This window comes from Diadema antillarum, unplaced genomic scaffold, assembly GCF_040938485.1.
Source record: "Diadema antillarum isolate AM-2024a unplaced genomic scaffold, OU_Dant_1.0 seq00001126_RagTag, whole genome shotgun sequence".
Taxonomy (NCBI): Eukaryota; Metazoa; Echinodermata; class Echinoidea; order Diadematoida; family Diadematidae; genus Diadema; species Diadema antillarum.
In genome coordinates this window covers 404,497-422,010 of record NW_027271940.1, presented here as the reverse complement: position 1 = coordinate 422,010, position 17,514 = coordinate 404,497, and the positions used below count along the sequence as shown (strand labels likewise).

General features: G+C 38.4%; 1 protein-coding gene across 1 annotated transcript; it reads right to left on the bottom strand.

The window, feature by feature from the left end:
• Positions 1 to 2,089: 2,089 nt before the first annotated feature.
• LOC139743971 (multifunctional protein ADE2-like) lies at positions 2,090 to 15,842 on the bottom strand. The gene is made up of 7 exons (XM_071654438.1): positions 15,836 to 15,842; positions 10,539 to 10,727; positions 9,746 to 9,924; positions 7,974 to 8,181; positions 7,450 to 7,619; positions 6,646 to 6,982; positions 2,090 to 5,038 (listed from the first exon to the last, which is right to left on the bottom strand). Exons 1-7 carry the CDS (start codon positions 15,840 to 15,842, stop codon positions 4,869 to 4,871), a joined length of 1,260 nt encoding a protein of 419 aa, XP_071510539.1. The 3' UTR covers positions 2,090 to 4,868.
• Between the last annotated feature and the right edge of the window lie 1,672 nt (positions 15,843 to 17,514).

Genomic DNA, 17,514 nt, shown 5'->3' with positions numbered 1-17,514 from the left:
ATCAAGCTCTTCCTTTTGCGCAGGTGTAATGTGCAGTTTGACCCAGGAAGTAAAGGTCAACTTTGGCATGCTTTTATGTATGCATTTCCCTAATTTTCCTATTTTATCTTAATTTTTTTCCTATTATCCCTTCTTTTGACTTTTGTTTCATTAGCACTTTTAATCAATCCCTATGCAGTCATTCTTTTGCCTTTCCTTAAAGGGACGCAGTCCTCACGAAATTAAAAAAAATATGTTGTTGTTGGTACCTCCAATGAACTACTTTCATCAAAAACAAACTTTCAAATCACCAAATAAGCTCGTACATTTCGGTTAAAAAAGTGTGACTCTGCAAATGAGCAAGTCTTGGCGGAGAGTCATACGTCATCGATGCACAACTCTTTCCAGCGGTGTTCTGCTCGTCATCCCTAGTTATTTATAAATACATGTTTACTATTTATTTTTATATTAATTGTATATATAAATAAGCTTGAAATATTTTATTTGAAATAATAAAACCACATATTGTCACATTTTATGAAAAAATCAGATATGATCATTTTGAACACTTAAATTGGTTTTCTGAGGCACAGCTGTCAACTTGAGAGTAGGGCATCAATGACGTTGCACCTTTTGGCAGGCTCTTACACGATCGCTTGCAGGAATTATTTTTTAAAAATCGCGTACGGAGACAATTTTTGATGTCCACGCGTATAAATTGGTGAAAGGTTATATTTTTTACTCTTCTTAATTATCAGTACAGTGAAAATCTCAGGACTGCTTCCCTTTAACATATGTGTGTATCTCTCCTCATATAATTCATTTCATCTTCTCTATTAGTTAAAGGGACTGTACAGTACTGGTTGAGGTGGGGATTCATTATTTGAACATTCCTAAGTGAGATAATGAGAAACCTCTTATGAAAATATGAAAGAGCATGTAATTCTAAGAAGAATTCAACATTTATTTGATGAAAATTGGTTTTCAAATGGCTGAGATATCCAAAAAAGTGATAATAATAAAAGGCGACAGGCCACGCCTTTTATTAGGATCTCTTTGTTTCACCTTGTTTTTGGATATCTCAGCCATTTCAAAACAGATTTTCATCAAATAAACTTATTTGATACCTCTTAGAATTGCATGCTCTTTGACATCTCATAGAGTGGTTTCTGAATATCTCGTAAAACATTAAAAGCTAAATCCTCACCTCAACCAGAACTGTACATACCCTTTAACTTGTTTTTCCCCCTTCTGTTATATCTTCATAATGTGCAATATTTTCATCTCTATCTTTTCGCGTCATAAAACTTTGCATTGCTTCAGCTCACTGATTTTGTTCCCCCCATTCTTTCATGTCATTTTCATCCTTGTAACATTTTTCTATTAGTTTTCCTTTCCTTCTCTTAACTTTACTTCTATCATTCCACTGGTATATCTTTATGTTCTTCTTTCTCTTTCCTTTCTATTTTTGCATGTTTGCTCAAAAGTACCATTAGTTTGCTTCTGCAAGACTATGACATTACTGTGTGAATGAGACAATGTTATGAAGATGTGTAGACAAGGTGAAGATTCATATACATACATAAATACTATTCATAATCAATACAGTGTCATACGTTTTCCATGTATGTAACTGCATCATACATGTAGCTGAACATGTTCACGCAGTGTATATTCAAGGGTGAGGTCCAAGTGTACAGACACGAGGGTTTAGAATATGGGATGTAACAAGTAAATAAGCTAGACCTGCGACCTTATACATGTAATGAGATATCCCAGTACAATGTAATACCTTTGAAATAATGTTCACAAGTGTGCACAACCCCTCTCTGTATAAGAATGTGCAAAGTATCGGGTTGTTGCAATTTTGTATTTCTGAGATTTGTACGAGTTTTTCAAAATGTCTTTGTTGTGAAATACATGTATAATAATAAATAGCAATAATGCCAAAATGAAAATGTCTAAATGAGGCCTGTATAAATCTCTACCATTATTTGTTGAAGCACAAAAACAGTAATGATTCACACCCACATTAACAACACAACATCTCAGTCAAATCAAAATAACAACACAGTGTGGAGAGTTTGCTGTTGTAGATCATTAACCCACTGTTCTTTAGTCACATACAAAAGTCCAATGTTCATGAGACAACACGGTGTCATGAAGTACATACAGGTGCGATGAATTAATCTGGAAACATACACAGATTTGTCATTCTGACAATATCTTCGTTCTGTCAACATTTTTAAACTTTCTCTGCAACCCTCAGCCTCACAAAGCACATGATACCTGTAGAAGAATTTACCCAGAGGCAATAAAAGTGATTAAAAATACATCAAATCAATAATATCATGTATATTTTTGTAAGGAAACCTGCAATTGACTAGTTTCACCTCTAGCAAAAATTATACAGTAGGACTCTTGGAAGTTCAGTTATATTCAGCTGACAAGTTGTATTTGGAGCCAGTTAATGCATCTGTCTGGCCTGATTGAGTGCTGTTCAGCATTCTGCACATTTCTGTGACTTTACAGCAAACATGCATACACAAAGGAATACTGCGACATGTGCAACAGCTTAGTATAATTTAAGGTGGAAAACAAGTACTGTACATTGTGTTGTGATTGTGACATACCCAACAGCTAGCACGACACTGAACTTAGATTTGGTACAGTGCACGGTTCTAACGAAATTCCAGTCATAATGAAGTAGAAATTCGGGCCATAACGTTGTTCAATTTATGTATTTTTATTGTTTATTTGTTCGGTTATAACGAAATTTCGATATAATGAAAACTGCCGGTCCTGAGGACTTCATTATAACGGGAGTCCACTGTACAGGTAGGTTGGATTAGGTTGGATCATTTTAAACATGTAATCTGACTGGAATTTCACTGAGTAATTGCTTTTGGTCAATGCTTCTTTCAATCACACAGCTTTTCATTTCAGGATAAATTCTCCTCCAATTTACAATTCAATTCATTTCACTTCACAAGCGTTCCTATGGAACCACACTCGACACAAATAGCACTATGTACAATCTTGTTTGACGTAAATAAAGCAGTTTTTTCTGCACTTTAATGCAAAATTACACTGGGATAACATTCCCTCATTTACTTCTCATTGAACACATTCTCTCTGCCTTCCGTATATTTTGACATTTGAAACCCTGTAACACCATTTCAAAGATTACAAAATGCATAATTCAGAAAAAAAAAATACACGAGTAAAATGTATATGAAAATTAGTACTTTTGATGTTTTCTTTTGTACATCTGACAAAGAACAGAATGATTAATCCAATTTAAGAGGGTCACAGATAATAAGATAACATATCAATGTTCAAAAACTTATTTGAATTTATTAATCTCATTGTGCTGGCAGTCCAGGATTTCTTTCATTCTTTCCCATTTGAACTCACTGGAATGGCTCTTTAAACTGCTAAAAAATATCCCTTTTCCTTGAATAACACATGTAAGTATTTCAATGGAATTCTGCAATAAGCGTTGATGGTACCCTAACCATCCTAAAACTGTTAACAACACGTCACATAATACACCACCACCACCAAACAAAGCGACAAAAAAAAATAATCCTAGAAAGGACAAGAATAAACACAGTAGAATAACAATATCCCACTTCTCATCTGTACAAAAATATTTCCAATCCCACTAGATGCCACCATAGCCACTGGTGTTTGTGCTTATTTCAATTGATCAAGTGCAAAATAAAGACCGACTTTGATGATGGAAAATAAGAACACTCCTGAAAGAAGGCATTCACCTTGTGGAATAGCTGTAGGAAATGTATTTCCTTTCTTGCTGTCACCAATACTGGTTTCCAGCCCATGACCCATTTTGTGCCAGGGACCTGGCAGTGTGTTTGGGGTTTTTTGTGCCAATTATCACTCAAAGCACACATGGGCCCGAATTCACGAAGGTGGTACAAATGAAACCATGGTTGAAACCATGGACAAAAACCATGGAGCGCCAAGTGTCGCACGGAATATTTCGTTACGCAATCAGTCATTTCGTCGATGAAATGATCATTTTTTAACGAAATGACAACATTTTGTATCTAAATGAACATTTTGTCCACGAAATGATAATTTCATTAACGAAACGGTCGTTTTGTCGACAAAATGACCAATTTCTTAACGAAATATTCCGTGCGACATTTGGCCCTCCACGGTTTTTGTCCATGGTTTAAACCATGGTTTCATTTGTACCACCTTCGTGAATTCGGGCCATAGGGTTCAACATACCGGTACATTGTAACAAACAACCACTCATCAGCCACCGAGAGGTGTTAGCCAATCTAGTCTAATGCTAGGCATGTGAACTGTTTAACAGACAGCAACTGACATTTGAAAGGAGTGATCAGGTTTTTAAAGTACTGTAAATACTCCAAAGCTAATAGTCAAATAAAAACAAAAGCACCAAACAAGTAAACATGTAAGGTAAGACATAACTTCAACCATTTCAGAGAGTTTAACTGTCACATATTCATCCGCACTCGCACTATATTTCAAAATCTACTTTTTTGTCAACATTTAATGTTTAACAACTTCACTGGACTCCTTTGGTCTTAAAATGCACCCCTCCTTGAGAGACTTGCCAAACTTGGCAGTTGCAAACTTGCAAAACTCAGTAGTTAATGCAATGTCAAACTTGTTATGTTATTTATTCTGAGCAAGAGTCCATAATGACAAGGGTAAAGAGCTCTGGCAATGATGTGATGGGATACACACAAAAAGTACATACATTGTGCAAGACAGTTTGAAGAGAAGAGATTGTCTTTCGAAACAGAAAATTGTGACGGGTAGCAGGAGATGCCATCCCATATCGACCTTTACCACAGCTCAGAATAACAAACAGATCTCATCCCAGATTTCTACTTGTCCAGAGACTCTTGGAGTTTCCTGTCCGATTCCTTCAACCCAATCCATGTGTTGAGCTGGCGGGCACGGATCCGACCCCAGACGACGTGATTGGTCATCCCCAGGATCTGAGCTGCCTGCCACGCGGCCCCTTCAGGCGACAAGGTGGTGGTGCAGCCAAGACCTGGGTATTTGAAATGAAAAAGGGGGCATTGATTCCTTCAGTGGGTCTGGCCTGCCACAAACATCCACTTCATGACGTTCTTTATATCAAATTTTTGGTGTTCAATTGCTCTTTTATTAGAACAGCTTTGTGAAAACATCCCTATGTAATGATACGGTTTATCACAGTTGGATGTAAGGAAAAGCCACGTGATAACATCCCATCGTATCATTTTGAGTCATATGATCACATTGACCTGCACATTATCAGCTCACATAAACATCCATTTTATGTCAAGGTATTCTTATCATGTCCTATTGTAACATGCAAAGCTACAAAACATGTATTTATACTATGCTTGATATGTCTTGTCTCGGTACCTTGTAAACATAGCTCTATGAAAACATCCTTGTGTGGCAAATGGATTTGCTAAGTTCTACAGAGCACATTGCCTCTAACAGAAAATCGAAAGTATGATACAAAGAGGAAACAAGGCCGATTTTCATCCTTTCTTCATAAGTACACTACCCTCTCAGTCCTCTTTCTGAAAGCAAAACAAACCATTACTAGTACGGAACAGGGCATTAGCTCTGCTTTGGAAGAGAGCCTGAGGATGTCATTGAATCGTTGAGTACAGTTAAACTCGCATAAGTCGATCTTCTCGGGACTGAGCAAAACACATCGACTTAGGCGAGTTTCGACTTGTGCGTAAGTCGAAATAAAATCGACTTACAGTTACACCACGCATACACGTGTATAATGTACATGAATGTTGTCTACTTTGGAGCTGAGAGCTGGAGCGGTGTGCCCGATATTTGCCCTTCAGCAAGACGCTTTATCCACTTTGAATATTACCTTTATTCATTTCCAAAATTAAAAGCAAACATCTGACATTTCTTCTCGCATCTTATGGAGCCGATTGTTACCGCTGTTCATTTCCAAAACTGAAGGCAAACATCCGGCTTTTGTTGTTGTTGTTGTTGGCACGGCGTGCGTTTTTGGTGACCCCGGTCGCATATTAACCATTCGCGAAATCGTGATACGATTCGCGAAAAGACTCCGCTAAGTATATAAGGCATGGATCGCTACACTCGGCAGAGGCGATACGTCGTCCTTTCACCAGGTCTGGGTAACGGAAACCCAAATCTCGCGTGAGTTCTTGCATTACTATCGTTAATGTCAACGAAACATCGTTAATTTGCGCTTTGGATCGTTACTCACCATTACTACAAACGTTAATTTTCCAGATCGTTAGTTTGCGTTAATAACGATTCAGGTGAAACCGCTTGTGTAAATGAAACGTTAAATGTTTTTAACGCAAAGTTTCTTTTGGTATATACTGTATGTAAACAAAAACTGGCGTCTCATGATTTTGACAGTGATTTATTACACAATAAAATCTTATTCGACTTAGGCACAGTGAATTCAATGGTTTTTCCGTGAAAGTGTTCTTGGAATTTCATCCACTTAGGCGAGTATTTGACTTTAAAAATTCGACTTGTGAGTGAATTAATACACGTAAGTCAATGGGGAAAAATCGGGACTTTTTAAAATCTTCGACTTGCGCAGTTATTCGACATATGCGACGTCGACTTAGGCGAGTTTAACTGTAGTTTGAATTCACTCACCAGATGGCAGACGGAGAGAAGACCACACATCCTGAGGTCCCCAGTCGGCCTTCACTGGCGGGCAGTTGATGACCGGGAAGGTGGCATTGCCCGAGAGAACTGGTCCAAGGCCATTGCTCCTCCCAGCCACGGCGACGAAGACGGCGGGGATCCCCAGCGACTCGTAGTACTTGAGAATCCGCAGAGTCTCCTCCGTACCCTTGTGGGCAGAGGTCACCCGCAGGTCGCAGTGGATGCCGAAGGAGACGCATTCGTTCTTGATTTTCTCTCCGTGGGGGAGGTCGCTGGCTGAGCCCATGAGCACAACGACCTGGGCCTTGGGTGTGGGGATGAAGTCCTGCAAGGTGATGCATGATTAAAGTATAGATGGATGTGGGCTACATGAATATTGATCTACCGGTGTCTTTGCATCATGACTAGATACCAAAGAAACAATAAGTCTAGGAAGGTAAGGCAAATTTGACAAAGTTGGTAAATAAGTTTACAAGTTCACCATGACCAACTGTAGTCTCAAACTGTGGCCGGAAACACTAAATGTCCCCCTGTATATTGCCTCCCAGCCAACCATTTCATTTCATCTACATGACATTCCTTGACCACCATCTACTTTCACTTGCATCTAGTCCTTAAACATCCACAAATTTCCACCAACATCTGTGTTGACCACATACTGAATATTCAAGTATATTCATTAATCTACCACCCACTAAACCTAATTTAGGTCATTTTTTTTTACATCCAATTAAGACTGGCATGGTGACTTTTACCCTCCACCCCCCCCCAAAAAAAAACAAACAAACTTACATCCAGTTTGTTGGCAACCCACTCAAAGTTGCGCTTGACCTGCAGCAAAGCCTCGTCTGTCACCTCCTTGAGATTGCGGTAGACCTGCTTGTCCACCATGAGGCGTTTGTCCCCAGCTGGCCACAGACGCCACGAGTCGCTGTCGATGATGTCTGCCAGAACGATCTCTCCTGAAGGTTAACAACCAACACAAAATTACCACTCACTTAGACAGAAAGACTTTTGTTAACAAAAGGCATTTCTTTTAGTACTATATTTTTTTTGATAAGTGCCTTAACCCATCATGCTGAAGTACTAATCTGATAATGCCGATGCCCTTTCATGCTCTCATCATTTTCTTAGTATGTACACAAATATCTTTTTGCTTCCTCAGACCTATAGAAAACTTGAGAAATAAAATGCCTCCTTCATCCTTGATATGCATTGTGTTCAAATCTATTAATTATTTGCTAAGTGAATTTCAAACCCTGACACCATTATATTTACTAGGTCTATGAAAAAAAGAAAAGAAAAAAAAAGCTTGCCTGTCTCTGCATCCACACCAAACTCAATCTTCATGTCGATGAGTGAACAGTCGAGGGCAGCCCAGGCCTTCTCCAACACCTCAAACACTGTGACGGTGGCCCTCCCCATAATGTCGACCTCGTGGGGCCCAATGAGTCTGCCACCGGGCTTCATCTTTGACTCCACAATCTGGGCGTAGGACCATTCTGGGTCACCAGCCTCATCATCCTGGTGTGGCACAAAAGAGAAGAGGAGATGGGAAGGGAGAATGTTGAAGGGTTTCTTCTTGATTCCTCATTTTACAGACAAATCTTCTCTTTATCAAGCCATTCGATGAAAAGTCTAATCTGGTCACTAAAATACTGTATACACCGAATATTTTGCGAGGTTTTCTATTTTCGTGAATTTCGTGAACCGGGTACTATTCATGAAATTAAAGACACGCAAAAATATTGACTCTGATCCCGACGTGAATGTGATGTACATCGCCATGTCTTTTGTTGGTCACATTAATATCACAGAAACATGCAAGTTATGCTAAGTCGAGACAAAGGTGCATTCCAATGTCTTTTATTAAATATTTCAGTACTTTAGCAATGATTGACAGATGAGGTCATCTCAAGAATATTGGTTTGGAAGGATTTTTTGTGGGCGTTCCCTAGTAATCTGAAGAAAAATAGAAGAAAAAAATTGTAAAAAATATATGGAATGTTTCTAGATATTAATTTCACTGCAAAAGTGATGTTGAGGGTATCATAAATCAACATGCATTTGGATTTCAGGGCCCCTTTAAAGAGCTGACTCCCCTTCCACATACACTACGCCAAACAATATCTTATTCAGTCTTGAATAAGACAACCATATGATTGTGCCAATTTCCTGGCATGCACAATGTAAAGTGCTTATTCAGCTATAAATGTCAAGAAGGATAAAACACAATGGCTGATATAGACATACTGGTATCTAAATGAGCCTGATCACATTATCACATTGAGCAGGTAACACTAAGGAGATAAATGACAAAGTCTGTCATTGAGCAGGTAACACAAAGGAGATAAATGACAAAGTCTGTCTGAAAGCTGGACCATTATATCTATTATCATAGAAGTGTGTGCTGTTCTTAAATTTCTGCTCTATCTTTCTTTCTTTCTTTTTTCTTAAAGAGGAAGAGTTAAATATGTTGTGATTTGTCAATGATTTTCTGGGTACATTCCCATAGTCTTAGGGGTCACATGAGCCCACTTGAAAAGTGTGAATCCCTTTTTCCTGGTGATGATTCCAACCAGTTTGGTTGATCAGCTGAGTTTTCCTGATTAATGTGATAATATGAAAAAGCTTTTGTGTGATGCATGACAAATACCCTATTACAACCAAAGTGCATTTTACAATCATAAAGAGTGACTTATATGTCATAGAATGTTAACACTTTTTGTACTAAAATTTGTGCCAAATGATAGAGCTGCAGAGTGTCCCTGGTTCTACATGAGGCTCACTGAACACTTGAATATCTTTTCATGTCCTGACAAGAGGGTACACAAGGCATCTTAATTTGGAAATTATTTTCATATTGAAAGGCTTGTTACACTGCATGATCGCTAATTGTAACCCGAAGACTTAAATATGTGAATGTTGGCAGCCCCAAAATTATCCAAATGATCATATACAGGGAAAACTTGACATAACAAACACTGCTAACCAGATATTGGGTATAATGAGGAAATCTGTTGGGTCCCGACCTCTTCAATTTATAGTGCTTCCCCTGTACCAGTAAAAGCAGAGAAAGCTGACCCACCTTGTAGAAGTACTCTAGCTTGGGTGGTGCAAAGCGGTAGCCCTCGTTGACGCCAGGATTCCGCTTCAGGAAGGATCCCGTGGCGATCCGTCGCGTCACCCACTCGATGGGAATCATCTCGCACCGCCTGGCGACAAATGCAGTGTCTGTCTCCTTGCGGACAAAGTGATTCTTGATGCCTGTATTGTTGAAGGTTTATGAGAGAAGCCGAGGAACATTCCTACCATTTTTAAATATTATTCATGTACATGGATATCACAGGGAAAATAAAAATAAGTCACAGAATAAAAGAGACCATAAGCCTCAGTACACAGAACTATGATAATGTTGATACATGGTCGCCTCAGACAAAAAGATTTCCAGGATATAAAAAGTAGCTTTAGATGTTATAAATTCTTATCATCATAGCTCTTTACACATATGTGATCACCATAATTATCCTTATCACTACTGAATTATCATTATCATCACAAATAATGTCATCACTACTGGAGTATATAGCAGTCATATCTATATTTCATTTCTACATGAAACATTACAAACATAAAATTCCTAATTATCAGAGCAAATATAAGACATGTGAAAGTATTAGAGAGGCAGCAATTTTCAGGACAAGGATATTCTTATACAATTATGCAGTTAAAAATGAGCAGGTAAATGCTTAGTGTGAAGTAAAACATTTAAAGAAGCAAAGATGGATGCCATGTGATAGTAACAGACAGGAACAGATTTGGTCACAAAATGACCCATTTGATAATTTTGGGGACTTCATGGGTCAGAGGTCACGACTCACCAATCAGGCTGAGGAACTCAAACACTTTGGAAGTGGTGGCAGTGGAAATGGCTGCTTTGCCCACCATTTGGTTTACCATCTGCGCATTGTGGGCGGTGATGCGGTCCTTGGACTGCAGGAGCACCTCAAAGTTGGGCAGTTCGTAGACAATCTTTGTCTTGCCCTCATTGAGCTTCTTGCCTGGCTCAGCTGAAAGAAAGAACACATGTGTCCAGATTAATATCCATGGATTAGTCAGTTCAGGCTTCTTGCTATTTTACACGCACAAAATCCATACATGTGCATAATCAATTATACAACATTACAAGTTTGGTAGTATACAGATCACTCACTATCACTCCATATGACAATGAAAGCATTATAAAAGATTTGATTTGTTACCTCTCTTTTATCCCTACAAAAATTTACTAGATTTCTCTTTAATCAGGGAGGTTTTAGAAAAGGAGAGACAACTCCTGCTCTCCTTTGAAGTCATGCGCCGCACCGCTGAGAAGTTATGCGCTTAACTACAGGTGGAAATCAGGTGCTTTGACAAAAGAGAGCATCACTAATCGGGACTAGCGCTCTCACATCTAGAAATACTTGCCCCTACTGCATTTCACTCTCTCTCTTTCAATGTGATGGCAACAATGAATTTGTGTACCTTGAATTGGAGCAGCGAATCAAAATGCAGTGTAAAACTGACAATTTTAACAGCAAATAGTTTAAAAGCGCGCTGGTGCACGATTTAGCGGAGTACTTTATTTGAAAGAGCAAAATATCCCAGATTAAAGGATAGAAAACTAACATGCAGAAATGTGCGCATTATAGAAAAATGCATGTATCAGGTTTCTAAGATGGCCTAATTTTCATTTCATTTCAATTTGCGTATTACGAAGAAACTAGAAATACATGTTTATATTATTGAATTCTTTCCTAAACTACTCTTAATCAATTTGAGCATTTCATTTAAAATTTTATGAGGAAATAAAGCTTGTAATTCAACGAAAGATGAAATGCGTTCTTTGTCTCCGAACTTTGCCTTGCAACTAGAGCGGTGCAGAGCATGACTTCAAAGCGTGTACAGTGGAATGCTAGACATCCCATTGTAACGCTTTGAACCAAAGCATGTGTTTGCATGAATTAAGAAGAGTTGTCTCTCCTTTTCTAACACCTCCCTGCTTTAATCAATGCCTGAATGGCCACCTACGTAAACCTGCATCGCAACCATTCTTTTCTGCTGCCCAGACAATTATGGGAAAACTAGGGTGGTCCATGAGGGGTTTCAGCATGTCACTGCAACATGCTCAAATTCTTGTGCAATGTCCTCAAAAGCCAGCAACATGCTGTGCAACATGCTCAAAAATTTGCAAGAAGCTCAAAATGAAATGTATTCACACATATGAAAAGCATGTGCAAAACATAAAAAACATCAAACGACCTGGTAATTAGATATTTGTGTGCCTAATGATGTACACTGTATCATAAATCCTATAGAAACTGCCACATTTGTGAACAGATGGAAGCCCTCATAAATCTCAGTCATGTACATGCATGAATAAAGCTTTGCTTCTTGTTGCATTTTTCATATCATCTGCCTTTGAGATTGAAAACTTCTAGATACGTCCACTAAGGGAATTTGCTGAACATGAGAGAACCTGCTCGGGGGACCCAAATGAGCTCATCAGTGATGTTTATTGCCCTTTAAAATCAGGAAATGAGAGCTCACAAAGTGTGTTTTTTGTTTTCTTGAAATGTTGAGCTGCCTGTTTGTTCTCCCTCACAAACCAGGAGATGCAGATTTAATCACAATCTGAATCAGATGCAATAGGAAAGTGTGGTGAGTTATGTGCATTCACACACATGTGAGAATGGCTGAAAAAGGAGCGGCTCCTCAAACACATAGATTCATAAAATACAGAAAGATTAGGAAAATATTCAGTGAAGATTTGAGGAAAAGTGGATAATTTGTTAAAAATTTATGAAGTTCAAAAGCTCAGGTGAATTCCACTAGCCACCTCTCTAGATTAGAACTCTGCACTTCTTAAAGTTTCCCGTTTACCTATGGGAGCAGCTATTTAAAAAATATCCAAGATATCACATTTGTTGCATGTGTGTTGGTCAGTTGTATCACAAAACATCCTAACATATAAGAATTTGGGATAGAACCTAAAACATCAATAAGGAGATATCACTATCATTCTCAATAAACCATAACTGTAGACAGTTTAGTCCGGAAACATTTTTATCATAACCACTGTTCGCATTTCATGTATTGAACAATACTTAACATTGATTATACTAATTGAAATGTTTAATTGGTTGTTTCTATCCCTAACTCACATTTAGGGACTATTTTTGAAGCATCAATGCTGGGTTTTTATTTCATCTGCGAATGGTAAACCATGCCTTTAATGTAAAAATTGCAGAAAGACTAATTAAGAAAATATATGAGGTTTTAAACATTTGAAGTTACTTCAAATGCCATGACAACAGCCTATGACTTAATCAAGAAAAAAGTGGACGATGAATATTTGGTTTCTACATCAATTTCAGCCACAGGTCAAGAGAATGTGTGCTTTATGCAAATAAATAGATTTGTGAAATTCCTTCATCAATTAGTTATCTTCTAAAACTATTATAAACTGTAGAAACATAGAGTTCCTATGAAGGGACAGACCATGAATATACTTAGAATCCATTAACTTTCAGACTGTTGCATGCTTTTGCTCAAACTTTCACGGATTATTTTCACTATAATCACTGTGAGAAGGGAACAAAGGTTCTATGCACCCTGCGAGCTGATAGGGCGATAGGGAAACACGGCATTCAGGATGTTAAGTAGCAGACGGTTAGAACAGGCAGGCAGGCATGTAACATCCGATAGATAACAAAGCAAAAGTGTTAACTGATCCAGGGCAGCTCTTTTTGACTGCTTCCCATTTCAGACACATACAGAGCTGTGGGTGTAGATCATAAATACGATGAGAATTTCAAATCACTCTGCAACAATGCATCTTGCTCTCTTTGATACTTTGGCAACTCAAAATCCTCCACAAAAAAAAAAAAAAAAAAAAAAACAACAACCCTTAATATTGAATCTGCTTTGGAGTGTCTCACTCCATAAAATTGAGGTGGAGGATGGCTTTCTGCCTATCAGGGTAACTTTATGCAGTCCCATTCATCAGTATTCACATTCCTATTAGACACAAATCCTACATTGTATGGGTGCCCTTTTTGGGCTGTTACTTTATCTATTATGTTTGTATTTTAATCTATTTGTTTTTGGAGGGGAGGTTGCGATATTTTCATTAAATTTGTAAACACAATTGTTATCACTGAATCTCTTTATAAGTTCAGGGGATCTTTGATGAAGACATTGTGAACATGTAGGAGTGGATGATAGCATGCTAATCAATAATGGCTTTGACACTCCTCATGTCTGAGGGGAGGGTATGGGGTGGGGATTTGGGCTTGCTATGTAATAGAAAATCATTGTCACAGTATTGTCAACACAATTTACAGAAGATATGTTTCTTAGTTAGGCAATTTCAGAAGTTAGAAAAGAGACTACTCATTATTAGCACCAATGGGAAAAATCACTACGGACAGCTCTACTTGGGTGGGTGGACAGGATGAGACTTTGAAAGGACTTTGTACTGATATTTAGAGAAAGTTGTTTTGAAGTAAATGTGAGATACCACAGCAATAATCAGTACAAGTTTGCATATAATCAAACAGTATGAATACCATCACCAAACTACTACTACTACTACTACTACTTAACTTATAAAACTCCTCTAATTTTTGCCTGTGCTCCATAACTTTTGCAACTAAAAATTTCCCTTTCGTGTTATCTTTTCAAATGTGTAGTGGTACAAAATAGTGCAGGATTTTGTGGGGTTTTCCAAACTACAAGGCAAACACAGCATGCACATCAAATTAATCAAATCTGTCATACAAGTACCTTTCATTCTCTTGGTGGGAGGTTGGGCTGGCAAAAGCATGCACAAACAAACATAAAATTTAATAAGAGAACTTGTACTACAGATGTACAAAAGAAGTGTAGAGGGGGCATCCACATCACTTAGTCACTAAAAGTTGTAACATGTGTAGCCATTTTTTTTTTATCACACTTTGAATTATCAGCACAGCCTATCTGCACTGTACAGGACACTCACTAGTCATCTCAAAGCTACGTTCAAAGAGATAAATCCTGCCGAGTACGAATGAAGAAGTACTTGCAAGCACATTCTCAAATAATTTCAGGATAATTTGAGCAAAATTCCAATGAGCCGAAGCAGGCCATTGGTGCATTGGATGTGTCTGGATCCAAGGCAAGTGCATACCACTACCAGTTACCACTTTACTTACTGTCATCGACACATTCCTGACTTGAAGAGTTCCATTCTAAGACAAGAACAGTTTCAAATGTCAACCATTGTCATGATTGCCTATATCCCAGTCACGACTAAATGTAAGCGCTACTAATGTAAATGGTGGTTAAAATTATGGCTTCACACATATTTGGCTGGACAGATTACATCAACAGATCCAGAGCTACCAAGTCTCACGCATTCTGCGTGAGACTCAAGCATTTAGGGTCTGTCTCACGATCTCACACATGGCACCCATTTTTCTCACGCATCTGGTGAAGTCTGCAATTTGGGCCAAAAATAAGGAGCATAGCTCAAAGGATTAAAGTGATAGTTGCAATTGAAGGTATATTTCCCTTTTGCCTTTCAAAATTAGTAAAAAATAGTCACTTAAGTATGCACCAGATAGCATCATTAAGAGCTAATAATTAAAAAAAAAGCTCCCTACCATGGGAGGGGGACACCCTCCTCTTTCGCGTGCGCATTCGTGCGAGCGCCGAGACGCCGAGTCATAAAAATCTCACTCATAAAAGTTTTTTTAACTTGGCATCTCTGCAGATCAATTGGTGGCAAATAGCCGTGTCGCGAACTTGTGGATTGACTGACCATTTGTCGAATTGGGCATTAACCAGTCAACAGGAATAATGACTTATCAATATCATGTAAAGCAAAATTCCCAATGACAATGTCTGATAATAGAATTAGGGGACAAGATGTCGACCATATGTCTAGTTAATGAGTAAATAGTAACACTAGCAGAACAGGAGTCAAGAGCTGGACGAGCGAGCTGGTGATGAGGGATGGTGTGGTGTGAAGTAGCATAGCTCATGAGTCGACTTCATGTACTTTATATCTTGTCACTCATTAATGCCTAGCTAGAAACAACTAACGTTAGAGGTCTTCTCAGGCTAAATTAAGATTTTCGTGCAAAATATTTCTTACCTGTCATTTTGGAGTGGATAACACGAACGGTGAGATGACTGGTACGAGTGAGGGCGACGCTTAGCTTAGGCAGGGTCTACAAAAACGTACACTGGATTAGAGAAGTTCCACTTCTATCTCTCCTCACTGCACTGCACTCCACACAAGCATATGCGTGAATTGGTTCCAGGTAGGTATCTGTCTCATTAGTTTACATGGAAAATACCAGTGTGCACCCAACACACGCGTACGCGACCTCAGCCATGCCCCAACACATACCACGTGGGTGTTTGATGGTTTCATAGCGCGCGCTTTTACCATCAGCTGCCCACCGTGAGTGCGTCCATGCGTGGTGGTGCCCCTCCTTCCACCTCCCCCCCCCCCCTCTTCAGTCCGGCGCGTTGAAATTTGCTGTTCACCTTGTGATGTGACCAAGGAGGTACCAGGCGAGCTCGCCTAGTACCTCCTTGGTGATTGCAGATACCATCATGCACCCATAATTTTTTACAGATCTTTATACAGAACTTTTGCTATCTTTGTAAGGTTTTATATCATGGATCATCAATAGCAGTACGTTACAATGTGTAAGACTGTACGGTTGTAGACATGTTTCTGAGAACATTCGAGAGTACAAGAATCACTGTCAGCAAATTCAAAAGAGCGAGGTCTTCACTTTCTTTCCTTGCACAATGCTTGTTTGTTGCTGTTTTTTTTTTTCGTAAAGGGAAAGTCCCTCAAAACGGACCATTTGGATTAAACGAATGAAGAAATTAAACTGTGGCTTTCTTTTTGTTGTTTAATAGTTTGTCTTTGAATTGCTTTTAATTCTGTACCACTGCCACGAAGTATACTGCATAGTACCTGCAGTAGGCAACTACTGGACATTAGCTGTATGCCGTACGAATAATCCTAGGTCATTTCCCCCTGTTTTTAGCAATAATATTATACTAATATCGTAGGCCTAATGAAAATTACAAAATTAGTATCGTAGCTGAAAGGGCTACATTGTTAAACGAGAATGAAATAAATAAATAAATAAATAGATAAATAGATAAATAAATAAATAAATAAATCAAAGCAAATACAGACAATTAGTGATATCATGGTAACAATAGTAACGGAAAGCCTATATGTGGTTGTTTATGTATTATTTTCATCATCAATGGGCCTTTATAAGTATTATCATTATTGTCATGGCAATTGTAAATACAGACATTATAGGTAACTATAAAACAGGTACATTCGACTTTGTTTCTAGGAGTTTTCGACGAGAACTTATAATGGCAAAAACACGTTGAGTGTGTCTCTTCCTCAATGAGGAAAACAATTTGAATCAGATTTAGAATTAGACAACTTATGCCTATATAGACAAATCTCACAATTATCCTTCCGAGATTGTCTTATAAGAAATACTTATATCAGGAAAAAAAAAAATCTTATACCCCGATGACAATTTCGCCCCGTCGACATACCAGTTAGTGGTGGGGTTAGATTAAGGATTTTGGTCTTTGTTCTTATAATTATGTTTTACGATGAAATGCATTCTCTTCCAGAATATGTGGTCTCGGTGGCGGCGCTGCTTTTTGTTTTTGTTTTGTTTTGTTTTGTTTTGTTTTGTTTTGTTTTTGCGCTTGTTAGCAGTTTAGCTCATGAAACCCGGAAGTGCCCCCATACTTTTGAAAACGTCCAGCCGGCGGTGG

Bases quoted from the DNA above. Each gene is read 5' to 3' on its own strand.
- LOC139743971 (XM_071654438.1), bottom strand. The intron at 9,925-10,538 runs GTGAGTCGTGAC...TCAACAATACAG, and splicing joins TGAGTTCCTCAGCCTGATTG to GCATCAAGAATCACTTTGTC. The intron at 8,182-9,745 runs GTGGGTCAGCTT...GTGCCACACCAG, and splicing joins AGCTAGAGTACTTCTACAAG to GATGATGAGGCTGGTGACCC.